The sequence below is a fragment of the Anguilla rostrata genome, chromosome 1 (assembly GCF_018555375.3).
Source record: "Anguilla rostrata isolate EN2019 chromosome 1, ASM1855537v3, whole genome shotgun sequence".
Lineage (NCBI taxonomy): Eukaryota > Metazoa > Chordata > Actinopteri > Anguilliformes > Anguillidae > Anguilla > Anguilla rostrata.
In genome coordinates this window covers 15,754,333-15,781,801 of record NC_057933.1, presented here as the reverse complement: position 1 = coordinate 15,781,801, position 27,469 = coordinate 15,754,333, and the positions used below count along the sequence as shown (strand labels likewise).

At 49.1% G+C, this 27,469-nt stretch overlaps 1 protein-coding gene across 5 annotated transcripts in view; it reads right to left on the bottom strand.

Annotated features, from left to right (window-relative positions):
• The window catches only part of cdc42bpb (CDC42 binding protein kinase beta (DMPK-like)), a 66,550-nt gene that overhangs the window by 2,626 nt on the left and 36,455 nt on the right, over positions 1-27,469 (bottom strand). The window contains exons 7-36 of one of the 5 annotated variants that reach the window (XM_064325034.1): positions 26,648-26,848; positions 25,686-25,934; positions 24,906-25,146; positions 24,594-24,713; positions 24,276-24,409; positions 22,840-23,082; positions 20,908-21,018; positions 18,836-19,083; positions 18,485-18,590; positions 18,203-18,327; positions 16,285-16,390; positions 13,479-13,627; positions 13,171-13,268; positions 12,287-12,366; positions 11,311-11,361; positions 10,205-10,285; positions 9,956-10,033; positions 9,564-9,669; positions 9,061-9,197; positions 8,381-8,520; positions 8,140-8,221; positions 7,729-7,945; positions 5,707-5,769; positions 4,879-5,475; positions 4,114-4,211; positions 3,931-4,015; positions 3,225-3,345; positions 2,597-2,714; positions 2,068-2,262; positions 224-332 (exon numbers count right to left, since the gene is read on the bottom strand). In XM_064325034.1, coding sequence (XP_064181104.1) covers positions 224-332; positions 2,068-2,262; positions 2,597-2,714; positions 3,225-3,345; positions 3,931-4,015; positions 4,114-4,211; positions 4,879-5,475; positions 5,707-5,769; positions 7,729-7,945; positions 8,140-8,221; positions 8,381-8,520; positions 9,061-9,197; positions 9,564-9,669; positions 9,956-10,033; positions 10,205-10,285; positions 11,311-11,361; positions 12,287-12,366; positions 13,171-13,268; positions 13,479-13,627; positions 16,285-16,390; positions 18,203-18,327; positions 18,485-18,590; positions 18,836-19,083; positions 20,908-21,018; positions 22,840-23,082; positions 24,276-24,409; positions 24,594-24,713; positions 24,906-25,146; positions 25,686-25,934; positions 26,648-26,848 — 4,489 coding nt within the window. Of the gene's footprint in view, positions 1-223; positions 333-2,067; positions 2,263-2,596; positions 2,715-3,224; positions 3,346-3,930; positions 4,016-4,113; positions 4,212-4,878; positions 5,476-5,706; positions 5,770-7,728; positions 7,946-8,139; positions 8,222-8,380; positions 8,521-9,060; positions 9,198-9,563; positions 9,670-9,955; positions 10,034-10,204; positions 10,286-11,310; positions 11,362-12,286; positions 12,367-13,170; positions 13,269-13,478; positions 13,628-15,584; positions 15,648-16,284; positions 16,391-18,202; positions 18,328-18,484; positions 18,591-18,835; positions 19,084-20,907; positions 21,019-22,839; positions 23,083-24,275; positions 24,410-24,593; positions 24,714-24,905; positions 25,147-25,685; positions 25,935-26,647; positions 26,849-27,469 lie in introns of all 5 variants that reach the window. The other 4 variants (XM_064324999.1, XM_064325017.1, XM_064325008.1 and 1 more) reach the window with 4 other exon arrangements.

Here is a 27,469-nt window from a genome sequence, read left to right as displayed (position 1 = left end):
TTTGCTTATGTTGTTCCATTGTTTAAAAAAATTATTTGCCTGTTCTGCACATTGCTATTGCAATTCAATTACCTCTATTTGTGGCATGTACACATAATATGGGAGGACTTGGCAGTATTAAGAGCTGACTTTTTGTTTGATTATGAAAATTAAGTGCCAGTGTCTACTCTTTGCAACTACACCACTGATTACGCAACGTAATAAATCCATACTTAGCACTCACCTGAGGCAGTGCGCGTGATGTAAGACTTGCTTCTCTGTTGCCGGGAGATACTGGAGACTGGGCGTGGCCTCTCTTTCACAGACTCATCCTGGGAAGATGGCAGCACGCTCTGTACCGACACGCAGAGACACGCCGTGAGTTACAGGCCAGAAAAAACACCACCTCAGACAGTCTCGACAGAGACGCGCACACTGCCAAGCACCCATAAGCCACGGTTCACAGATTCACCTCCCTCCGTCAAAATTCTCAGTTCCAACCAGGGTACGAGGAAGACAGATAGTCTATGAAAGACAGTGGATGCTGTTCAAGAATGTGTGCGTCATCACCTTCTTGTAAAAGACCGTGACCGTGCAAAATTATACCACATTTAAGAATAAATTAAATTATATTGTCAGGTGATAAATCTACAATGTGCTCCTTAAATATGTGCCAATAAGATTAAATAAGATTATACACACAAGCTTCAGCAAAATACAAAGAAAGCCGGATGTGTAGTGGTGCACAGGCTCCCCCTGCTGGCAACTAGTGATTCAGCAGCCAGTAGTTCTGTCCTGAGCCTGATCTGCCATCAGAAGAATGGAATCTGTATCTGCCCTGTATTCCAATTTAAAGCACCCTAAATTAGCACCTGAACTGGAAACACCTGAACTTAGGAAACTTCAAAAGGCATACGTACCTCTGTGAAGAACAGCCTGTCAATGCACTGTTCATTGAGTCATCACACTATGAAGCTCTACAGTGATTTAATCCACCAATCCAATGCAGACCCAAGGTATGCAGATCTCACTTTGTTCACAAAGTTTCACATCACTACACTTCTTAGTCAAGGCTGACAAACAAGGGTTCATTTTAAACACCTTGCTTGCCAAATACTGTGTACAAATTTGATTAGCAACGTGTCATATGCTCAAATGTTTAATGAACTGCCATTTCTCACTTAGAAAATTCTAGACAGAATTCAACTGTGTTGTTCATGAACAAAAATCTACACTCACCCTAATAATGTACTTATGCCTACAAAAAATTTGATATTTACTCAATCTTCATTTTCCATTTCATCATTGCAATGAGAATACAAATACTGGTAAGCTTAGCAGCTTGGCTATTTCTGTCTAGCAAGTCATCAAAATATGTTGCAGTAGCAATGAACATATGTAAAGCAAGTTTCTAACTGAAAATGGCTGAAAAATGGACCAATACAGGAAACATGGCATACCTGTATTGAGATAAGGTTTTAAATAATTTCTCACCATTCTTTGGATGAGTGAAGATCACAAAGCCAGCTTTTTATTTGGAAAAAAACTTGATATGAAATGCTGTGGCATGACTTAGCCAGATAGTATTAGCAGAATATAAACTGTACCACAGGACCAGTGAGATATATGGACTGCAACTGTCACAGGGCCGGAAAAGAAAAGGAGTTCATAATTGAAACCAGTAGCTGAAACATTCATCTGCTAGCTACCATTACAGGATCTCTGTTTGTACAGGTGTTACAGCTGTATCTATCACTGCTGTAACGATGCCGGCAATTTATAGCACTTAAGTAAAGGGGGCTGTGCTGACCTCCCGCCTAACTAAAATACTAACCCACCCATTCCTACCAGAAATAAATATTCTTTGCTTTTCAACTTGAATATACCCTAAGGTACAGGTTTAGGATTTTCCTGCACTTCACTGCTGTGAACACACATTAACAAATGTACACCAAACTGCCTAGCCCCTTTGATAGTTACACTACTAGACAGGAGAAAAAGGAACAGCACAAATGAGAGAGGTGGTCACAAAAAGAGAGGAGGCAGGCAAGAAGGAGGGAGGGGAGGAGTGAGGGAGTGCTAGCCTACCCTTCCTAAGGAGGAGGTGGAAGGAGAGGAGGAAGAGGAGGAGGAGACCTGAGGCAGGCTCTGCAGAGAGGAAGGCTCTTTCTGGAGATAGATTTCTGCAGAAATAGGACTCATGTGATAGACGTGCTCAAAGTTGGTTGGAGGAGATATCAAAGCATGGTGTCGGGAGGATGAGGGGGAAGGAATTTCACTCTGCTACGTCACCAGAGGAGAGAAAATACAACAAAGAGAAGAGAAAGTGAAGTGAGAGGTACTAGTTAAGTCTGAAAAAAGGGGGGGGGAAAGACGAGAAAAGGGACAACCGAAAAGGGAAAAGTAACATCAAGGAGCTTGGACTGCAGTGCTGCTCTAGTGCCTAAGCATGCATTGAGAGAGCGCTAACTGTTCTGCCTTCCCTAGCACCTAACACCAGTTACAGAGCTCAGAACATCTGTCCTTGCTGTAGTAACTCCCAGAAGCCTCTAGGCCTACAGCCACCCTACAGAGCAGAGACACACTCCCTTCCCCAGCCCTGGCCAGCTGGTATTACCAGAGGCAGATCCATTAGGACCTGCATGCCGTCCCCTGGGCCCATGTGCGCCACGTGGTTGAAGTTGATTGGGTTGGAGATCATCTTGGACCGCAGCTCCGGGTCCCTCAGCATCTCCCTGTCAAGAGCAGAAATTAGGCCAAAGTTTGCAATGTGTTCAATTAATTTACACCATTACACACACTTTACACCAGTGACTCACATAATGTGCTTTCATTGAATTACAACGGGGTGAGCCAAAGTCAGTAATCAGGTGAGAGTACGTTAGCGTAAGTCAGTAACAGAGTATCTGAGTAACAGGGTGAGATTAAGCTGGTCTAAGTAGGTGACAGGGTGAGAATAACATGTGTAAGTCAGTATCAGAGTGAGTGTATGTAGGTGACAGGGTAACTAAGTAACAGGGCGAGAATACCATGTGTAAGTCAGTAACAGAGTGAGTGTATGTAGGTGACAGGGTAACTAAGTAACAGGGCGAGAATACCATGTGTAAGTCAGTAACAGAGTGAGTGTATGTAGGTGACAGGGTAACTAAGTAACAGGGCGAGAATACCATGTGTAAGTCAGTAACAGAGTGAGTGTAAGCGAGTGTAAGTCAGTTTAAGTCGGTAACAGCGTGACTACTGATCACCTCCTCTGCTGGAGCCGCTCCTCCTCGGGCACTTTGAAGAGGAACTTCCTCTTGCTGCGGGTCCTCACCATCAGCTTCTTGCTGTTGTCAGACGTTTCGGGGACTGCCAGGTCAGAGCTCTCTGCAGAGAGAAAGAACAGTGTTCCAGTCAGGCCCTGAAATCTTCTCGACCAGGCACGCAGGACGCCATCGCATCATTTAAACACCAAGCAGCAATTTCCTACAGTAAACCCTTGCTGGGAAAATTACTCCTATCACTGAGATGTTTGAATCTTACAATAGTTCAATTCAATTCAATAAACGTAATTTATCCCCGAGGGGCAATTCATTTCTGGGCACATCAGCCCAACCAGATTGCTACGAGAGCAGCGCCTGGTGCCCGGGACAGGAAATAGAGTGAGGATCATCCCCTGTACACCCCGGGATGTTTTCTAATTAAATGGTACAGGATCACTACAAAACTTTTCATCCAATAGGTACACTAAGTGCATGGCGAATAACCCCCTCTGCTTTATGAAGCTGTATGCACAGTGCTGCTTCAGTGTGTGAAAGGAGTGTGCCGCCGCAGGCGATCTGGTTTAGCAGAATAAAACGCGTCTCTGAATGCAGCATCAGCCTCATCTGGGCGGATAATGTGACGCAGTGAGCAGCCAGTCAGGGGAAGAGCAGCCGGTGTCCAGGAGAGCAGAGAGAGCAGGGGAGGCACCTGAGGAGCTGCTGCTGAAGTAGATGAGGCGAGGCTGCTCTGAGCCGAGCAGGTTAAGACTGCCCTCCACATTCAGAGGACGGATCTGAGGGAGAGTAAACGGAGACAGGTTAGGAACGCACACACACAGGAAACACGCCTGTTTTATATGTCGATAGTCTGCGCTCGATGCTTCGTGCCCACCTTTCTAAGGGAAATGGTCTGGACCCACTCGGTGGTGTTGACGTCAAAGACGTCAATACCGTAGTCACTGTAGACGGTCAGATAGGAAGGGTTTGAGCCTGAAAGGGGACAGGGAAATCACAGTGAGTGAGTTTGATATTGAAGTAAATGCTTGGCTACCAAAAAATTGAATTTAGAAAGAAAATACCAAATGGTACAATCCTAATCCTTATACTAAATGACCTGCTGTTCCTATGAGAACGCATTTGTAAACTAGCTGACTCTGAGAAAGACATCACATATCTGAATGAACAATACCCATAAACAAGATAGAAAGCACCACCATTTTGCTTTCAGATATTTAAAATATTCAGTGCTAATGTTCTCTCATACTGCCTTATGAGTATATGTAATATTGCAGTAATTTCTATATGAAACAATTTCAGTAAAAACAAGTGTGGCATCACACAAATGAAGCACCATTTAACATAAAATTTGTAGTGTGCTCTCCAACCTGCCTCTCTGTGCTTCCAGACCTACCTCTAGCTTTATTAAGTGAACGAATTCAGCACATGCACATCCTGTCTGCCTCAGATCTCTGCCTTCTCTGCATTCAGTAAAGCACTGCGAGCCTGACGCTGGAGCTGCAAAGCTGAGCAAACTCAAGCCCTGCGTTAGCGATTTAAACAGCAGCGCATCCCCCCACCCCGGCACGCTCCCCCATCCCCAGAGCCCGAAAAAGAGGCGCGCCCGTGCGCAGAGGTAGGGAGAAAGGGGGTGGCGTACTGCAGGCGATGGGGCTGGCGGGCCACATGAGCTCCTGGGTGCGGGAGCGCCGGCCCTGCTGGTCCACGTACACGCCCAGCTGGCTGAAGCAGAGCAGGTGCTCCTCGGCCCCCACCTCCATGGCGTGCAGGGCGTCCAGCGGCTGCTGGCTCAGGAAGGACAGCGAGGGGTCCGAGGGGCTGACCAGGCTGACGGGGGACGAGTCGCCCAGCAGGCTGAGCAGGGCGAAGCCGGACGGGTAGCCCACGCACAGCCGGTCCCGCACCATGCCCAGCCACTGCGCCACGCCCGGCGCCTGCACCTCCCACAGCCTCTTGTGGTGCGGCTTGGTGCGGGTGATCTCGTAGCACAGCACCTGCCGCTTGACGGCGGCCAGGAGGCAGGGGGGCCCGCCGGGGCGCAGGCTGCCCGTGGTCAGGGCCTGGCAGCCCTTAGTGTCCGGCAGCTTGATGTCGAAGCTGCCCTCGGCCCCGTCCAGCGCCCCCCAGGGGTGGAGGTGCACGTGGCGGTTGCGGCCGCACAGCAGCACCACGATCTTCTCTTTGGGGATGAGCTCAATCTGATGCACCTTCTTACAGTCTGCCGCTCGCACGATCACTGCAGACACACAAGAGCACTCATCACACACACACATTACCCTTTTACTTGGGCTTTCCTTCTCATTAACTGCGAGTGAGAGAAAATATATAAAATATAACACATATACATCCCACACAGGGAATTAATTCAATGTCAAGAAGCATTTGGCTAAAAAGCATTATCTTTACAACTTAAAAAATGCCATCTGACTGTACTGAAGTACTATGTACTGACAGACTTGACACTCACCATCTCTAGTGACTTCCACCACATACAATCCTTCCTCGGTGCCCAGGGCTATGCGCTCCCGGTCTGTGGGGACAGTGCAGAGAGACATTAGCGCGGCACCGCTAAAGAGCAAGCCTCCCACACTGACTGAGGAGGAAGAGTGGAGCTGCATCACTGCCACACAGTGACACTGTAAGGGCGGAGATGGGAGTATGGGTTACTGCTCCCTGAGACTTAAATTAAAAGGTTAAGTGCTTTACCCTTCATCTTAAAAGTTTAATTTGATTTACTCCTTGCATGTAGCAGAACTTTAATTCTGGATATTATTTTTGGATGGTAGGCAATGAAACCAGCAGGCAACTTAAGATGGACGTCCAGGTGCTTTAAACCGGAGTTCAGAATAATTTAACTGAGCTGTGATGGCAATAGCTGTACTGAAAGTCAAGCAGCTGTAGCCTGTTTACAGCTTCTCAGGTTACTGTATAGTGTGGCACTCTGATAACAGCGAGCGGCTCCCTCGCCTTGCTGGGTAATAATCACAGAACTGCTTCTGCTGGATGTCTGTGGTCCTCGCCTGACTGCCAGTGAATTTCTAATCTCATCAAGCGCTGCAATGAATTTGAATTGTACTTTTTATTCAAAGTGATTGCATTACTTTAATGAGACCCAGGCTCAGCCCTGAAAGAAACAACCGTGGTTTGTAACTGAATTTATGCTATGCTTAAAAATAACAGGACTATAATGCAATGGATTAAATGGCAAACATGAAACTGTACAAATGACCAAGATAAATATGGTCGACGCACAGTATCCATAAATATAATCTTAAATCTAATTACAATTGTTAGAAAGTAACAACAGTTTGAATTGGTTCCTTAAGCAGCACAAAATTATATTATTCTTTTTGTTGGACACAATTTCTAGATTTGGGTCTCAGGGAATGTTTCCTAGATTGCTAAATTTTTCCCACATGTGGTAGGGGCTCCAGACCTTCGGTATTTAAGGTATTTAAACAGATTTCCCTCCAAATATGGCTAATAAGGGCCACTACTTTATTACACACTCAGAAGGCTCACGTGCATGAAAACAATTTGTGTCTCTCAAAACTGAAGCAAAACAAGCTTCCTTATCTGAGTCATAAACACGTCATTCTCCCAGGTTGCCCTTTCAAAATTCTGATCCATTGATATTTTCTGTTTAAAAAGGAAATGCATTGTTGTAAGTCCCTCGGACTAAGAACAACTGCTACATTCCAAAATGAGGAGAAGGTTACTTAAACTAAATTAAAATATGTGACAGATTAAACCACATATACAGAACACATTCTGCAAGAATTACTTCTTGGTTGCCAAAACCTCGTAAGACTCAACAGGAAGCCTTCTTCCTGGAACCATAAAAGCCAAGGCAAAAATACTAATCACCAGGGTATAAATGAATGTCGTTTTATAAAGCCAAAGGAAAAAAAAAAGAGAAAAAAAGTATTTGTAAAAACACAGTCACTCTTCCTTTCACTGCTGGTCACAATACATTTCATATTTGAATTTATCTCCGCACAAGATACTGAATGCAATTCTTTGGCTGGAAAATGCTTTACATTTATGGTTTGTCATGGGTATGTAAGGAAAAGTTTTGAGGCCACTGTATGTGTCATCAGAGCTGCAGGCTCTCTGGAGCACAGTGAAACCTGTAGAGTAATATTTTATGCACATATTCCTCACACAGCAACCAGCCAGCTGAACAAACCACCTAAAACTTTTTTGTAGTTTATTTAACAAACGTATTTCCACTTCCACACACACAGAAATTTATTTTAGGTCAGTGACATTTGGGCTACGTATTTGGTTGTGTGGCTATCTTACGGGTGCACTGCATATAAGGCAGAGTTTTGGCATTGTTCTAGTGAAGGCAGGGCGCTCTTACACCTACGCCTATGACCACTAGAACAATAGCGGGAAGTGAACGGCAAAGTGCCAGGGCAGAAGCGGGGCACTCTCTGGCTGGCACAGGGACAGACCTCTCCCCGCCGCGCGGAGAAGCCCTTACCCACGATGGCGGCCGACAGCGTGGACTTGATGGCGGGCAGGCTGCTGTCGTAGGCCTCCTGCAGAACGTGCACCACGTGGTTCCTCAGCTTGTTCTTCGTCAGGATGTTCTGCAGGCCCTCCAGGATGCCCACCCACTTTCTCTTCTCCGCCTCGCTCTCGGCCAGCACCAGCAGCGACACGGTGCGCGCCGGCGAGCTCAGCAAGGATGAGGTCACCTGGGACGCGTCACAGGGAGGAGAGAGTCAGGACAGCCGAGCCCACACAAGGGAAAAAGGCCATTTCCTTCACACTGGCTACTCCATTGTGTGGCTCCATTCAGATACAAACTGAACTGCCAGAAACGCTGCTGCTGCTGAAAAGCCAGAATTGCTACCACATCATCATCACCAGACCTCAGGGGCCAACTTACTCTGAATATACAGGGGACGTCTTTGCGAGTGGCGTGGATCACGTCTGACGCCAGGACCGAGCTCACAGAAAACTCCTCGTCTCTGCAGAAAACACAGAAACACAGCCGGTGTAAGAGCTCTCTGACCTACGACTACCATTCCATGGGAACCTACGTGTAAGACCTATGTATTCACATCATGACTGCAATTAACCATGAGCTACTTCAACAGGCTTTAGCAGAAAGAGCGCATGGGGCTCACCTGAGGTCCAGCACCTGGCTGGCCACGACCCCCGGCTGAGTGGACTTCCCCTCGGGGACATCGTACAGGAAGAGCTTGCAGTCACACACCACTGCGTAGGCCCGCTGCCAGCCCTTCTTCACCCCCGTGGGCTTTGGAATCTGAAACACAAGAGGAACACGGTTCTCAAATACATTGCATTACACTGGAAAACATCTGCAATGAAACCTAATAAGGAAAGAGTGCTTTAAAGGGACAAAGTCACAAATTCAAGGTATGTTCAACCAAGCAGAGCACTAACATGGCTTACTTACACAATCCAGAAATAGCCACTTTTTCCAGAGTTAAACATAAACACAAGCACACTTGTGAGCTAATAAACAAACTGTCATCCAAGTGCTGCATATAAAGGACCACAAAGAAAAACCAAATGCATTCTTCCCCTTGAGCTCAATGTGAAACAAGATCCGTTCTTTCAATTTCGTGATGGGTACAGTCTACAGGCTACGGTTTCCTGTATGGCGGAAAACTCTCTGCAGCAGAACACCCTTTGATGACATCACAGAGCAAGTCCTCCTGGGAATTGCGGTGCGGAAGCAGGCAGCCTCATTAAATATATGTCAATGAGGATAAAACACAGAGGATTCCTCAGCGTAGTGCACAGCTACACATGCATACAACACGGAGGTGTCGATGCTCACCCTGACAAATCCTTTGTATGCCGTCCCGATGCCCCTCTGCACATCGATGCCCAGGGGCCTCTTGGCCTGCTCCGGGGGGATGGGGCACACCAGGGGCGCGTTGTCCTTACAGGACACATGGCAGATGAAGGAGCACACTGAGAGGAAAAGGCAGTCAGTTCACACAGGGTTCCCCCAAAAAAATGCTAACATCACTACTTTTAACACAATGCTGCATTCAGTAATACTGCCATCAGTATTTTAAATTTAATTTAGTCATCCTTTTTTCTGTTTCTAAAGCTTTGTGAATTATTCCCATTGTCCCAGATATGGAACCACAATTACCATGACCAGCACTGATGAAGAGGGAAACCTGAAAACCAGCCTAGTGCTGAGCTAACGACACAGACTGTTCCTTCTGAACTTCTCAGATTCATCCACATGCATCTACATGCATCTCCCAGCTGAGAGAATCCTATGTAAATCGGCGAGTGCTTTGAGCGAGGCCCCTGGAGCAGACTCACCTTCACAGGCGTAGCCCTGGCGGATGAGGCCCACCATCAGGGAGGTACAGTGGGTGCACTGGGTGGGGCTGGAGAATGTCTTTATGCTCAGCTGGTGAGCCTTGGGCTGGAGGCACAGACAAGGCCGTTAAAAAACAGAGGAAACCAAAGTGCGGGAATTCACAGATAAAGAGCAGATAGATATCACTGCCCAGGCCGAGCAGCGCTGTGAAAGACAGGGCAGCGCCACATGGGACTCTGCAGCGTGGAGAAAAGACACGGCACTGTGTTAGCAGGCGTATGCCACTGCCGCCTACAGCGGTTCCCGCCCGCATCTGGGGCCACACAGAGGCTACTGATGGACGCTGATGATGTCACAATGGCGACGGCCCGTGACGAGGACGCAGGCGTACCTTTGGCGCCATCAGCAACGATGACTGATACACGGGGGAGGCGGCAACAGGGGCAGCTGGCGGGGGCTTGACTGGCTCCTGTGTGAGAGAACAGACCCCGATACAATGAGCGCAGCTGCAGGGCCATGCCAACGCTCAGAAAGCTCAACCGCTGATGAGGTAGAGCGGCGGGCAGGAAGCGTTTGGACAGGGGGACTCGATAGGGAGCTGTAATGTCACACGGTGCGGCACGACGCAACTGACACTCACGTCCTGGTCCGCGGCCACCGAGGAGGAAGAGGGGACGTCGGCCTTCTGGGCTGTGGAATCCAGCTCGCCGATGGAGCTGGGCTGGAGGGGAGAGACGGACGCTGTGAGGCGGAGGAGACTGCTGCGTTCTGAGCACCGGCCAACACAAACCGGACCGCCGTTTCTGACGTGACCGAGGCAGACAGCTAATGCTAGCAAAAGCTGGCCTGAAGATGCCAGTGGTAGATCTTGCTATTGCCTCATTTTATCAACAGGGAGCATCGGTTAGCTCACTTCTGTTGATACAGCATCAAAAATAACAACACGGCGAGCAGTACAGCACAAGCACAAAGGGGAGGGACAGCACTGATGGGCGTGAGAAAGATCAGTGTGCCAGATATTCAGCCTGTGAAGTCAGCCCTCTAAGAAAAGAGGATGTCGTGTATCACCATAACTATGACTGTCGTACTTCTGAAAACATGTAGAGCACAATTAATGGAGGGTGCACCCAGAAAGCAATATGCTACTTCTGACAGTGCAACTTACCTGAATTAATACCATGAATATTCTCAGATATCATTTCAATGCTTTGTTAGAATTTGAACACTTGACAAAAAAAGAAGTCCTTCTATCTGGAGCAAAAAAATGGTTCTGCTACACACCAACCTGAGAATATTCATCTAACCAGTCTTTCACTGGTATTTTCCTCACTAAGAAGGTTGTGTCAACAAATATTCTAAATTAATTTGCTTTATTTGCCATGATAAATACTTATATCATACAACGAGTATTAGTCATTAAGTAAGCGCTACCATAATTGGTCAACACTAAGGGCCAGGGCAGTAATTAATGCATGTTAGCTGTTAGTAAAGTGCAACTTGATACAGAATTGTAAAGATATTCTTAGGGGTTAATGGCCAGAGGTACTTACAGCAAATACAGCCAGTGGCGCTAGCGAAACCACCCAACTCACTATTCTACCCAATAGCGGCTAAAGATCACTGCGCCAGTCCGGCGGGAGGAGGGGGTATGGGGAGCGGACAACAGATTATTCTGTCAGGGATAACACTACAGAATGTGGTGGGAGGGGTAACTGCAGGAGGAGGGGCTCCGTTTAGCCAACTTACTTCATCCCAAAACGCTAGCAGAGAGGACGCAGACGAAGAAGAGACAGAGTCCTTTTTTGGTAACAGATGCGAGGGACAAAAATAAAATCATGTTGCTTTGCGTGACTTTTTAAACTCGAGTAAAACAGAACACTGGAGCAGAAGGAAGTCAGGGACAGAAGATGCAGTCAGACTGATGCTCATAACAGGCCACTGCAGTAGAGTCCAGAGGGACCGAAGCAGCACTCACAACCTCTTATCTGTTCCAGGTGAACCTCCGGGGAGCAAATCAAATTCATGGAGGCCTTCATTAAAGGAGGTTATAAAAAGAAATGGCTCCAAACTTATGGGCAGAACTACTTAACGTCGCAGGGGCTGGAAAACCTTGAACATGAGAACAACCTAAATGAGTCCCGTCTAAGGCTCAGAGCGGACCAATCCCGTTTTCCCATCATGCAATCCGCCTGCAGACCGATTGCCCAGCCTTGCCTTGCCTTCCCATTATAGGCAAACAACTTACAAACCAGTAAATATTATTTATGAGAAAGGGAAACGGTTAGCAGTTCAGACACAAAACCAGCTGCGCATGTGATGTTCTTCTGAACTGTGGTTACGAATGCTTAACCTAAGAGAGCTCACCAGACACCGCTCCCAAACTGTGCTTTTGACAGCATCTGAGAGTAACTCTGATAGAACCCCTGGGAGCGAGTGCGCATATGCAGATACCAGCTTAAAGGCCGAAAGGGGAAGGGCACAGAAGCCTGGTGATATAGATTCTGGAGCACATTCACTTTGATCTCGCACATAATATGCACGTCAGGGGAACTGCCGGTACTGCAAGAACCTCTCCGTTCTCAAAACACGATGCGATGCATCGAGTAACCCCAATTATCCTAATTAGCCATGCCTCTCAGAAGGAAGTACATGCAAATGTGGGAATAATTAGGCTGTGTGAGAAAGCAAGGGAGGAAAGAAATAGGGATGAAATCAGACTTACTCTGAAAGTGAGGTCGTGGGCAAGCGGGGAAGTGTTGAAGTACTCAAAAATGGAGTCCTGGAAGTCCGGGAGCTTTAAACCTACATGTGAAAACAGAGCGGTTATGACAGCGCTACCACCTGAAAAAATCACAGCCATTCATTCAAACAAGATCCACTGCGTCTAAAGCTGGCAGTATACTCAGTAAGAACTTCAGGATTGAGAACCACCAGCGAACATGGCTTTAGTTTTTGGCTTTAGCTTATCTAGCCATGCAAAAGAAGAAAAAAAGGCGAAGAAGATGGTACGTTCGCCCTCTAAATCAAGAGTACGACGGAGAATGGAGAGTTTTGTCTGCACATTCGGCAAATGCGAGTTTAGACGAGGGGGTCCACTTTCTCTTACTTCCGAATGTGTGCTAGGCGTTTTGATGACTTGCTGAAACGAGTAGCACCATTCATCAAACATGCGGGAACACACAGAATTCCCATCTCTACAGAAGAGAGATTGGCGTTGACTCTCCGTACATTAGCATGTGAATTCAGCCCTCTGAACTCTCAACCGTGACGTAACCAACTGTGATATTTGGACCAATAGCTGAGAGGGGGAGGTCAGAGAACAAGAAAGAACCTTTCGAAAGGTTCTCCCTGGAGGCCGTCGCACGCTGCACCATAGGAACACATGACACCGCGTCTTTTTGTTCGTCAGTTGTTCTGATTGCTTTTTTTTTTTTTTGCTCAAAAAGTTCTACTTCGTACAAAGTATACTGCCTACTTAACAAGGAGACTGAGCCATGAGACCGTATGTGCTTTAGATAAGCCTCTTCTGGAGTCATACAAATCTCAATGTGCTCAAGGCCAGAGCAGCAGCTCTTATGTTAGGGTTTGAGCAGAGCCCCTGTCTACCTTTGTCTGTCCGAGACCGGTTGTCCTCCAGTTCCTTCTTCATGCTCTCCATCTTTTCAGCCATCTCCCGGTTCTTAGCTTCAGAGTCCTTCAGCTTGCTGGAAGGGGCCAAGGAGGGGTCAAGGGTCAAACTCTACCCCAGAATTTTGATAAATAACTTTTCTCTTATACACACACACACGCACTGATGCACGTGTAAACACGAACGTACACACACATGTACACATACTGACACACACGCACGAACAAACACACACAGACAGACAGATACACACACATAAACGTGCATATGTGTACTCGGTGCTGACCTCTCAAAGGAGATGTTGGCAGCCTTAACCTTGCGCAGCTCTTCCTGCACTAACTGCTTCGCCCTGATCTCCGCATCCAGCGCAGACTGCAGCTCCAGCCGGGCTGACATGTCCAGCTTCTGACTGCGACGCACTTTCCACAAGGGGTCCTGGGTAAAGCAGGGGAAAGAGGGCGTGTCACAGGGCTGCAGTGTATCCCACCCACTCAGAGCTACATCATCACCACCACTTCCTCAAAGAAACCAATAAAGTCCATTAGTGGTAATGTATATGTTACACAGGGAGTGTTTAGAGCATAAGTTACATATAGAGCGTATAGAGTGTGTATGTTCCATATGGAGAATATAGAGTATGTATGTTACACGGGATGCACAGAGTGCGTATATGCTACGTAGAAAGCATATAGTGTGTGCATGTGTTATCACAGGGAGCGTATAGAGTGTACATGTTACAGAGAGTGTATAGAATGTATAGGTCACATAGTGAGCATATAGAATATAAATATTAATTATGGAGCATACAGAGTGCATATGGTGCATGGGGCACACACATAGATCATATATCACACAGAGGGTGTGTACAGTGAGTGTGTTACACAGATGGCTTATGAGATGGAGAATATAGAGCTGAAAATCGCTCCAAGTGTGACACACTTTTTCTCGACCACCTTTGGAAGCACAACAGCATCTTTAACATTTAAGCCGACAGGAAAAAAGCCCTTATTTTCTCCCATGAGCTCTGAGGGTTAGGTGAGAGAGATCCACAGTCGTAGAGGCCATGATGAATGGTAAACTGGAAAGCTTGTATGGTATAAGTCCAGTGGCTGCTACTGCTGCAAACACGCATGCACAAATGCCCAACCAGGATACAACAGCTGATGAGGAGGAAATCTTGGATTATCACCACGTACAGGTAAAGGACCCAAGAGAAGAAAAATCACCAGCAGAGGGGAAGGAGTCAATGGCCTCGTTCTCACACACTCTACAACTTCAGTAACAAACATTACTCACAGTACAAAACGTTCACAAGCACCCAGTTTAAAATAATATATTGAGAACCTTTTAGATAAATTCTAACAAAATGTATCTACAGGGATTATACACTCATACTTTTCTTGTTTAACCATTCTTTACAAAACAGGCTGGGTTTTTCAAGTTTAGTCCCTTGATAAATTGACATGAAAGTAGAACTCCATATATTGGTGCGGTGCAAACAAGACCTTTGAAATCCCAGAAGTGATTTTTCAGCAAGTCAGAATCACTGAACTGGCCAATTGAATGTACAAATAAACAGGCATCCTCGTAGAGCAAATCAGGGAGCAGAGATTGCAACTCTGGGGCATTCATACAGCCCACAGAAGCTTCTCTTCATGGGAGCAGCAGACGTCATGGACTTCAGGTACCACTACATGCGATTCTGCTGCTGGCCAATGGGAATGGCAGGCCTCAGGAGTGTCCAATGACAGACAAACCAATTCGCCCCTCAGACTGAACTGGCAGCCAGAACCTTCATCTCACATGCAGAGCTGCCAATGAAAACTAAGCAATGTTGCGGTAGCCATGCAGACAGCAGATCCCCACCTACCACTGCAGGCTGCAATCGAAAGCGCATTCAAGCCTGCTTATTTCACATACATACATACATACATTTCTGTGATCAGGACTCCAACAGAAAAAAATCATTCAAATAATACCCTGTTATCTTTGCCATTTTCATAGTTATAATTTGATACCCTGCCAGTATTAAGGCCAGTTTACAGTTAGGCAATGTATGATCAGAAGATCGATATCACAATTAAACATTAGGAACTACACGTGGAAATCCTGTTGAGATATGACTCACTAAAAAGGTAAAAAATCTTAAAAAGCAGCACCACCCCCTTAATACAATGTCATAATTCCTTGAGATAACAGCTTCCTTAGTTTCAACAAAAATGGGAATTTCTTGGCAAAGGTAATCAGTTGAGCACCAGTGATTGGGACAGGGATTCAGAGAAATGCCAAGCAGCGCACGCTTGTGTCTCGCGATGAGACACCGCCCGGCCCATGGAGAAACAGCGGTTTCCTCCCGTGCTGATTTGAGGAGGCAGGTTTGGGGCGCACTCACCAGCCTGTCCCCGCCATGGGGGACCATGGACCTCTGAAAGGGGATGCTTAGTCCTGAGCCTTGCTGGGGTGGCAATTGAGATTAACAAATGTTTACAAGCAACGCACACACAAGTCTGGGTGAAACAAAAGGAACCGAGCAGGATATCGGGCAGATGTCAGTACAAGTCCATTGTGGACCTCACCAGGGGAAGGCATTTAAATAAAAACTACCTCAAGTATTAGCTACACTAGAAGTGGCCTTAGGTTAAACATTCAGTGCAACCAAGCTATAAGTTAGGGCTGCTATAAGTTGTTTTACTCTGACTGGAAAATGTGGGAGGTCTGTTATCTCCTTTCTGATCTGACCATTATTGTTTTACCTGACATTCGAAAGTTCCGTTTTGTTGCAGACAATGGATACACATTAAAATTGAATTTAAAGAAACTGTGCTTCACCTCTAACTGTACATAAATCACCATTACTGCCACGTCACTACAATGGGGACCCAGAAGTGTTAGAAAGAAAGCTACTTCAAAACCGTCTGTCATGAGGTCTGTGCCTCCCCTTATCTATTCCCCTCTGCTCCCGCCTCTCCTCCAGTCCCTCTCAGTCACCATGACGACTGCAGCTGTCCTGAGGGCACTGCGCACGGCTGGGCGTCCTGCTGGAGTGACAGATTAATGGAAAGAGGGGAGAAAGGGGGGAGGGGTTATCTCACCATGGGTCTGGAGCCCAGGCTGGAGCTGCGGAGGGAGTCCAGCTCTTCGGTCATCTTAGAGGCCAGGGCCTGCAGGTAGCCGCGAGCGTCCTTCTCATCGCTCACCCTGCAGGGCCACACAACGCACACATTACACACACATCACAAACATCATACACATCACACACATTACACACACATCACAAACATCATACACATCACACACATTACACACACATCACAAACATCATACACATCACACACATTACACACGACACACTATACACCCAGCACATTACACACATCATACACATCACACACTATACACACATCACGCATCACACACATCAAAAACATCACACACAAAGTTGCTGCTGGAAGAGGTGTTGGTGGGCCAGTAGGGGGCGATCTTTCCCCTGGTCAAATACTCCCCAATGCCCCAGTGCAGTGATAGGGGCACTGTGCTGTAGGAGACGCTATCTGAAACTGTGGTCAGGACTCACGGTGGTCATTAAAGATCCCATGACACTTATAGCAAAGAGGGGATTCCCCAGTGTCCTGGCCAAATTCCCACCCTGTCCTTCAAAACCTGCCACCTACTCATCCCCCAGTGTAGCAGGTAAAAAAAAAAAGAAAGCTCTCTCTCTCTCTTTCTCAGCTGATGTGCGGTCACTGTTCTGGCGAAAAATCATTCCATGCATCACCCAGGTGGGAGCTACACATTGGTAGCACAGAAAAAAAGCACTTTCAGTTTTCATAAAAGCAATATACAATTGTAAGGAATTATTATTATTATTATTATTATTAGTACATGACACACCATTTGTGGGGGGACTACATTAACATGGATCTTATACCAAGAGTACCCAGCTTTGTGCTATGTGCATCACCGGTTTAGCACAGGATCCAAGACTATTTTTCTCAGGTGCTAATATCCTGTAGAAACATTAAGTGCCGTCTATGCATAAAACATTATAAAATCCAAACGTAAGACATTATTACATACCGTTATTCTATTTTTGCATTGACCATTTCATCCTAGCACATATAATTATTATACCAGCATATATAATCATAGATTACTATCACAGTGTCCAAACAGTAATGTAATCTTTCAGAAAGCAATATTTAAACTGTCAGCTCCACACTAAGTCAATATTTTTTTTAATGCAGGAAGACTGAAAGCAGAGTGAGTGGAATCTCCCCCACGCACGTCAGCAAACCGCAGAAAACCCCCGCAAGTGGCTAAGCATAAATCCGACATGGTGAAACATTATCAGGCCTTTTACAAAACATTTTATAGTTCCATGTCTTACATCCCTGATAAACAGTCAGATTAATGGTTACTCCCCAGGGTACTGATTGACAGGCATATTTTAAGTAGCCGAACATAGCTATACCGTTACTTGTGCTACTAAGAAGCTGTGGAGAGAGAGAGAGAAACCCACATGGGCGAGCAACACTTGATGGGCAGCACAGACCACATTCTGTTGGAAATGAGATTTATGTTCCACCCGCAGGTCAATTTCACGCAAACACCCCCATGATGTCATCACGCGAGACCCCCCGCCGATTCGCCGTCCAATCTGTTTTTAGCATCAGGCTCATGCCCAGCACAGGCCAAGCTGTGTGAGAACAGGAGCTGCAGGTTAATCTGGGCACAGCAGAGTGGCGTGCGCTATGGCTAGCATGCAAAGCGTCCTCATAATTAAAAACGGTTTAACAGCGCAAATCCAGCGGAACACGCACGTAGTTTAATTAAATTATATTTCCTTTTCAGCAGATATACATCTGAGAGGGAGAGAGAGAGAAAGAGAGAGAGAGCTGGGAGATAACGCAGCCTTTCCGCTTCCTGCCGCTGTATTTGTTTGGAGAGGAGGTTTGGAGGCGGGGCTTCAGCGGCGGGACACGCCCAGGGGCGTCGCCCCCACGCACTCACCACTGGATGATCTCGGCGATCTGCGCCTCCCAGTGCGCCACGCTCTCCTTCTTGGCGGCCAGGTCCTGCAGCTCGTCCTCCAGCTGCCGGTTCTGTGCGGTCAGCTTGTCCACGAAGGTGCAGAGCTGGACGGCACGAGAGACGCGGGTGAGCGTGAGGACCAGCGACCGCCCCCCCCTCGCGTACGGAGCCTCCTCCGTGCTCACGCACTGCCTACGCACCCCCCCCCCTCCCCACTCTCGCACTGGCTCCCCTCCCGCCCACTCAAACTGGCGGGCTCACCTTGTCCGACTCGCCGGTCAGCTTGCGGTTCTCCTCGGTCAGCATGGCGCGCTCGCGCTCGTACTTGTCCTTCAGGGTGCCCAGCGCCTCGTCCATCTCGCTTTGCCTGCGGGACACAGCATCGGGAGACCTCACCACACGGCGGACCGCAGCGCACAAACACGACGCGCGCGGAGTCACAGGACGATAACCTCACCGGGACACAATGCCCCCTTTGTGCCCCTCTCTCAGTGTCTCATCTACGGACGCTAAGCCGTGAACCGCTGGGCGCTAGCCCTGCTTTCTCGCGGTGAGGTAGCGAGCCGTAAGGCGGGAGGGGCTGCTGATTGGTCGGGAGGCGGGGCCGCTCACCGCTCTCTCTTGGACTTCTCCAGCTTGTCCTTGAGCATGAGCAGCTCCTTGTGGAGGGAGAGCTGCTGGCCCTCCGAGTCGTGCAGCTCCTTGCGCAGGTTCTTCAGCTCCGTGGAGTGGGAGGCCTCCACGCGCACCAGCTCCTCCTCGTAGAACAGCACCTTCTTATCCAGCTCCGACTTCACCTTGGAGAGCTCCTGCTGGGTCTCCGGGCTCAGACCTGCCGCCCGCCCGCTGCCCTGCTTCACCTGCGGGCACCGGGGGGAGACAGAGTCAGTATTTCACATTACCACGGAAACACTGCCTCACTACTAGCCAGCGGGGAGCGTAAATGAATTTATTCCTTGTTTTATTGTCAAGAATTCTGCATTAGTGTTGCGATTTGTACTTTAGTGTGATATTAGCTATAGAGCCAAATTTGGCACATTAGTTGTGATGTGCCTGGTGAATATAGTGAAGAATATCAGCGAGCCCTTATAGAACTTAAAGGGCAGAAAAAGCAAAGGACAGTTGCCCTTGAAAATGGGTGTGTCCTGTTCGTGCTCTGAGCAGGCTGAGCTGCTGGAATGCCCTGGTTTTATGTTGCTGCTGGTGGGCCCTGGTTTTATGTTGCTGCTGGTGGGCTCTGATGGTGTGCAGAGAGCTGGGCGTGTTTGCATTGCAGAGCGTGCCGGAGCCTGCCCCCCTGCAGCGCCCTGCTCCCTCCCCCCCTGCGCTCTGAGCCAGAGAGCAGGTCGCTCAGCTATCACGCACAGCGGGCTCCCGGGCTATCGCACGCAGCAGGAGCTGCACGCGCTCGCACTACTGCCCCCTGCAGGCGACTGAGCCCCTCTGCGCCGTAGCAAACCCTCTAGGGCAGCACGGAGCATGGCCCCTCACTCCAAACAGCCAGCCCCACATCGCCTGGGAGAGCGCAGCACTGACCCTACACACAGGCTTTTCCACACACAAAATGCACCACTCATCCCACTGCAAGTAGGCGCCAAGTCTGAAAATATCTCATTAATAAATAACGATGTGCTGCTGTGCACCTGACTGCGCCTCTCGCTCAGGTAGCCCTGCACCAGGAGCAACAGCCGCAGCAACAAGGCCAGAAACAAAGAGCAGCAGGAGCCACCCGCAGGCCAGGGCTCCATCACAGTCAAATCACAACCGAGAATCCCTTTCGCAAACGAACCCAGTCTGTGACCTGACTGCTTTCATCCAATTCCCGGTTTTCACGCTGAATTTGCACAGCAGGGCGCAAAATATTGCTGATGAAACACACACACACACACACACACACACAGGGCACACGCGCACACACACACACACACACAGAAGCACACCAGATACTAGGTCAGTTAACAAGGACACATGGCCTTGTTTAACCATCTTGTCCTGATGAAGTGGTGTCAGCTATAACGTCTGGAATGTGCATATCCAGTGCTACCGTAGCCAAATAGCTGCATTCCCATAGCTGCCTTATTGATCGTACTCTTCGCATGGGGAGTTACTGGAGCGATAATGGAACACAGAGATATTTTATGGTTTGTTTTTAATGGAACATCGCTCGATTTAATTACTCCACACAACAAGCAGAATAATTGCAAAGTACAGACAAAACCCACCTAGGGACCCCATCAGTACATATTTCATAAATCCAAGGCTCAGTTACACTGGATTTCAATGCAGATCCTCTCCCTTCGCTAATTCTACCATCCAAGCTGAGCTCACACAGAACTGGCTTCTTTCATTCACCGCCACAAGTAGTAAGACGGAAGCCGGTGCTTGTGGGTAGGTGATTCACCACAGCGCCGGTTCTCCAGGGAAATGCCATATTCTCCAACCAGATCGCTTTCCTGCAGGGACCCCGCGTGAGTGAGGCTCAGGCCCGCGAATCGGACCGCTTCAGGAGAAACTAGCTTTGGCTGCCAGTTGGAAAACCGTTCCAGAGAGCATATGAGGAGAAGACTAGAGAGAGGAACGAAAGAGCCAGGAATGCTGTGGCTTTGTGTACCCCCCCCGCCCCGCCCCCCTCCCCTTCTGCAATATGAGGGCCTTTTTGGCTGGGAGGGGCAGGGGTCTCTAACCTTCAGGGTCTCCAGCTCGCTCTCCAGCTGCTTGGAGTAGCTCTCGCTGTGCTCCCGCAGCTTGCGCTCCTTGGACGCTTCTGCCTTGGCGTCTTCCAGCTGAGCCTCCAGCTACAATGGACAAGAGAGCAGTCGCGCGTTAGCACTTCCGACCCGCACACACCCCTTACGCTGCGCAACAATGCCTCCATCTGCATGCGGGACAGAGGGGTCTCTGTCCACCTACTGCAGAGGGTAAACACACCTGTTACACCACATGCCCCCAAACACAAGGACAGGCTTCTTCTGAAACTTTTATGACCATTTGAACATGAGGTTATGTCAGAAAAGCTGGACTGTACAAGTGAAGTCAAAGTCAGGCATGTTACTGAGAGGCTGCTAGAGGACATCTCTTCTCATTCTCATGAAGACGGCTCCCACACAACTGCCCCTTAACTATGCAACCCTGTGTACAGAGCCACACAAAGGCATCATTTTCCTCTGCTTTGTGTCCCTGCGTAAGTGCGTCTGTCTGTGTTTGTTGTGTATGTGTGTGTACATGTATGTGTGCGTGGGCGTGTGCATGACTGCCTGTGCGTGTGTGTTGTGAGTGAGTGTGACGGCGTGTTTCGGGATAGTGTGAATGTGTGTTGTGAGTGTATGTTGTGCGTGTTAGGAGAGTGAGCGCATGTTGTGAGTGAGTGTGAGCGTGCGAGCACTTGAGAGCGTGTTGTGAGTGTGAGTGTGTGAGCACTTGAGTGCGGGTTGTCAGTGTGTGGTGAGTGTGAGCATGTGTTGTGAGTGTGAGTGTGTGAGCACTTGAGAGTGTGTTGTGAGTGTGTGTGAGCGTGTGAGCACTTGAGAGTGTGTTGTGAGTGAGTGTGAGCGTGTGAGCACTTGAGAGCGTGTTGTGAGTGTGTGTGAGCGTGTGAGCACTTGAGCGCGTGTTGTGAGTGTGTGTGTGTGCGTGTGAGCACTTGAGAGTGTGTTGTGAGTGTGTGCGTGTGAGCACTTGAGCGCGTGTTGTGAGTGTGAGTGTGTGAGCACTTGAGAGCGTGTTGTGAGTGTGAGTGTGTGAGCACTTGAGAGCGGTTGTCAGTGTGTGGTGAGTGTGAGCATGTGTTGTGAGTGTGAGTGTGAGCACTTGAGAGCGTGTTGTCAGTGTGTTGTGAGTGTGAGCGTGTGAGCACTTGAGAGTGTGTTGTGAGTGTGTGTGAGCACTTGAGAGCGTGTTGTCAGTGTGTGTTGAGTGTGAGTGTGAGCATGTGTTGTGAGTGAGTATAAGTGATGTGGCTGAGCATGAGTGCACGTTGTCTCCTGTCACTAGCAGAAGGAGAGCAGGGGTTAACCCTCTTGCACTCGCACTAAGAGGCAACACATTCCTGTCTGGCGTATGACGGCGAAGGTCAGTGTCGCCCATCTGGACGTGGTTAGGTGTGGAGGTCCGGGGGGAGGTCGGGGTCTTTGGCCCAGCTCAAGAGGAGGGGACGGGAGGGGACGAGGAGGGGAGGGGAGGGGAGGTGCTGCCACATTCCTCCCGTTGCCCGTGGAGACCCCATTCAGCGCCGATGCCCCCGTCTCCCGGCAGGGCTCCCCCTCCCTCAGCGGCGTGAGAGCAAGCGAAGGCAGCGCATTCCGCAGAGGGAGCACGCGCCTGGCTTTTGTCTCCGCCGTGTCACTGGGAGCGGGAGATATGCGCCTCGGGGGGAACGCCGCACAAAAACCCCCCGGACTGTGCGAACGGGGGATGTTTAGGATTCCTGGACCAGGGCGACGGGCCCTTTCAGGAGCTAACAGGATTTCTGAGGCCGTAATCCGGCCCGACGCCAGGAGCCCCCATCCTTACCCCACCCCTCCCCCATCCTTACCCCCACCCTCCCCTCCTACCCCACCCCACCCCATCCTTACCCCCCACCCACCCCCCATCCTTCCCCCCCTCCCCGGGAGCTCTACCTCCTTGCGGGCCTTCTCAGTCTTGCGGATTTCCTGACGCATGGCGTCGATTTTCTGCATGACCACCTCCATCTCCTCCTCCTTGTCGCGGAGCTGGCGGGAGAGCCGCTGCTTGTGGGAGCGCAGCTCGGCCATGCGCTCGTTCAGCTCCGAGAACTCCTGCATGGCCAGCTTGCGCTGCTGGTGCGCGTCCTTCAGCTCCTTGGTCTGGGACTTGAGCCTCTCCAGGGACTCCACCAGTTGCTGAAGCGGGGGAAGAGCCAGCGTCAGGACAGGGGGATGGGACAGGGGGATGGGGGTGGGGGGCGAGGAGGGCGGGGAGGGCACCAGCACGCTCGGGCCGGCCGCAGAGGCCTTGGGGTTACAGTGACTCCGCTCCCCGCTTCCCAGTGCGTCTGACAACCCACAGGCACCGACCCAGAAGCGCACAGGCTTTGAAACGCGGATAAAAGCGAATGGAGGGATCGCATGGAAGCAGAACACCAGGCCTTCCCTGTCGAGTGCCACCATCTGTTACACAAATGTGAGCCTCCTGCTATGGCATGTGGGGTTTCAAAAAACCAAACTGCCTTGAGCAGAGCAACCAAAACTACAGTGGTACTGCCTCATTTCATAATGGCACAAACAGGGAGGCATAAAGATATGCACATAGAGCAGGACCCAGAGGCCATACAGACAAATGAGGAAACAATGTCTTACTAAGAGGTCAGCAGACTCACATACACACTGACTCAGGCACGTACGGCTGGAGACATTCAGAAACAAGAAGGCATATTAGCATATTAAGGCAGGAATGTGGAATTGCATATGGGCACAATAAACACTACATCACCGAATAGTCACAGAGGATGCACACAAATGAACCATACCCATAACAACACAAAAACCCTGCATCCACATTTAGGTAAACCAAGGCTTAAAGTGGACATTTAGGACAAACAGCTATAGTAATCTTATTACCATGCAACGTCGTGAATCGTTCTGCATTTAGAGCTAATGAAATGGTGACGCATAGTTCTCATAAAGGGCTCTTTTTTCTCCAGACAGAATGAGACCAAATAAGTTGATAAGAAAAGAGGGCAAACAAGCCAAACCAGGACTGGCTGCATTTCGATACTTGGTCAGCTGTCAATAAGGCATTCATACTATAATGAGTGAACACGATTGCATACCACAGTGAGTAAACAAGTCATCATCAGGGAGAGTTTGGGATTTTTATAGCTAGTCACAGGGAGAATTTGGCCTTATAACAGTAGTCCTCACAAACCAAGTCAGTTGGAAGGACTGTTAAGTATTTGGCGCAATGCACATATTCCATATTTCAAACATGCACTCATCATTTTCAATACTTTCTAGTGATTCCCAATACACTCTGACCTGAAAAGACTACCTTAAAAAAACAGTTTCAGTGTGGGCACGATGCGGAGAGGTTATACCTTGTGGATGTCTTCCTTCTCCTGCCTAAGTGCTTTGACCTGCTTGTCGAGAGCCTTCAGTTTCGAGGAGGAGCTTTCGAAGTCCTGCCGAAGAGTGACCGCCTCCTCCAGCTGGTGCTCCAGCCGGTCGGAGTCTGCAGGACGAAGAGCGGCCATGAGCTACGCGCAGGTTAATCAGAGCCTCGTTAAGGCCGCTGAAGCTGGTTTAATGAGCCTGTGCGTCTCCCTCATGACTGCCGGAGTCAGCCCTCGGGCCAGATCGGCTTGTGTGTGCTGTACGGTCGGCGGGGGTCTCCTGACGGCGGCCCGACGGCTCACCTGCCAGCTTCTTCTTCAGCCGCTCGATCTCCTCGTTGAGCTTCTTCATCTCCTTGTCCCTGCTGGCTGTGCCCACCCCGCGGCCTGACCCGTGGAGAGACTGCACTGCCTGGGTGGATTCTGGGAAGGGGGGGAAGTCAGAATGTTACACAGAGCTGGAGGCCACAGGGGTACGTGTGTGGAGGGAGCCTGGGGACACATTTGGTTAGGGCGCATATTTCAGTGGTGGACCCTGTTTAGTGGTTGGGACGAGGGGGCCGAGGTGTGAGTCACGCGATTGGGGTGTGGGAAGCGGTCCAGGGGGTGGGGTACCTTGCAGCTTGCGGCTGAGCTCCAGCTTCTCCTGCTCCAGCCTCTTGATCCTCCTCTCGAAGGCCTCCACCTGCAGGCTGTTCTCCGCGTCCCGGGGCACGTCCCCCTCGGGCCCCGAGCCGTCGGCCCCCTGCTGCAGGCTGCCGCGGTCCGAGAAGCAGCTGTCCGTGGTGTACGTGAAGCCCACGAAGGGCAGGTGCTGCCCGGAGAAGCCGGTGTGGGACACTGGAGGCACGATGTCCTGGAGCACAGCACAGCTGGAGTCAGTCATGCGAACTGTACAGGCCCCACGTCACAGGGACATAACACTCCTGTTTATATCCATATAACTGGTGACAATCTATATCGAACACTGAAAGCAGAATAAGTGAATGCAGAAATCACTTCAATGAGTCAGCAGCGCTAGGCTGGTGAGGGCATCATTTGTTAAACAAATGTCAGTCTCCTGGGGTAGCAATGCTGGGCTTTCAGAAATCAAAGTGCCTGTAGTTAAGCTATTTGACAAGAGCTAAATTTGCTTAGTGTACGTTTGACTGGCAGAAAAAGAAAAAGAAAAACAACTTTAACTGGGTGCTGGCTGTCAAGTCCCACACATACAGAGGGCCGCTTTATCTTTGCCTGTCTCTGTCATGTTTCGTGCCCTGCATATACGCTTTTATAATTTTTTTGTTTTTGTTTTGTCCCTTTTTAAAACATATGAAGGGCTTTTTGCTCCCATACCAAAAAGCGCTGAATTCATATAGTTACGTAAAAACAGAAAGACGGGATGGAGACACACACCGGGTTTTTGAGGACATCGTCATCCACGTCGAAGTTGGAGGTGTCGGAGGGGGAGCTGACGTCGGGGATGTAGGGCGCGCCGGTGTTGCGGATGTTGTCCCAGTCGATGCCGCTGAAGAAGGGGTGCTTCCTGAAGTCCTCGATGCCGTTCTGGCCCAGCCGCCGCTCCCGGCCGCAGATCAGCCGCTGGATCAGGTCCTTGGCGTCCTCCGAGACGTCCGCGATGTGCGAGGGGAACTGGAAGCGCTCCTGGAAGAGGCGGGGGGGGGGGATGTGTGAAACCGCCCCAGTCTTCCTGACTACCTTCTCACGCATTTCAAACTATGTTCAAAGGTGTTCCCTCTGCTCCGGCTCTAGTTAAAACGGTTGTGGGTCTCCGAGGAGACCGAGGAATCTACCTGGGGAGCGCATTTTATTCTGCGTTTTTTAAGAACCAGCCTGCGCTAAAATACTGCTGCTGCCAGCGGATTTTACTCATGCTCCAAACGAACCCTCCGGCTGTAAAAAAGAAGAGAACCTTCCGGGGCCCATTCTGCACAAGTATGGTACAACAGTGAAAGCACTTTGATGCGTTTCTCCGCTTTAGTACATTCCATTTTCGCAAATAAAAAGGCTAGATAAATTCTCCGTTATCGGCCAATAACTTCTACGAGAACCAGCTCGCACTGCTATAGTTCAGTGGTGGTGAGGCAGTTCTTTCTACAAGGTTTGCTGGCACAATCAAACAAAAATAATATTTATGTTTCCATCAAACTATCCTCGAGAGGCTTAGAGTGGACGCAAATATGGACGGTATCCCAAAAGCACAGAGGCTAAACCACAAAATAAACCAGTCCTGGTTGGTATGGTTACTGAGAGTATAGTTTATCAGAAAGACTACAGAAAGAAGAGTAAACACAACAGGCCAGCGGCGCGGCCTGCGTCACGAGCGGGCTGAGGAAGGCAGCCGCCACAAGACGTACTTCGTGGTTCATGATCTTGCCGTAGGTCTCCACCAGCGACTCGGCGTAGAAGGGCGTCTCCCCGTACAGCATCTCGTACATGCACACCCCCAGGGACCACCAGTCGCACTCGGGCCCGTACTTCCCCATGCCGTCCTCCATGGCCTGCAGGATCTCCGGGGAGATGTAGTCCGGCGTGCCCACGGCGACCGAAGACTGCACCTGCGCGCGGCGAGAGGAGGAACGAAACTGCAAAGCCGCTCTTCCACACACACACACACCTCTCAGGCAACTTCAATTCAGTCTAGACAAGGAGTCTAAGAACAGGTGAAATATTAAACACAAATCCTCTAGGATTTCCTTATCAAGATTCCATCCCAGCAGCAAATGAAAATCTAAATTTGATGTGACTGACATCTTGGGAAAATGCAGAGATAGAAGGTCCCACTTTGGGGAGAGAGTGATTGTTACACAAGCTCAGACACCTGACAGCTTGTATTTTCCTTAAGTCTGAAATGATGGATAGCAGTCCATGGATTTAACTGGTACCAAATCTTTTGTTTTGCAATACAGAAAATAATTGCTTGCCATCCAGGTAACATGTTAGACTGAATCTACTTTTTATCTGACAATGTTATGTTTTGACATTTTGCACAATGTTACACGAGATGGAAACTGCTGGCGTTGCCAATTTGTCTCCAAGGTCAATATTATGCACATTATTAAAAAGCTGGACATCTTATGATTTCTACTGCTACTTGAGAAAATTAGCATGGAAGGGGATATATGGATAGGTGGAATATGCATATATCCATTCACGTGTGAACTGATACCTAACTAGCA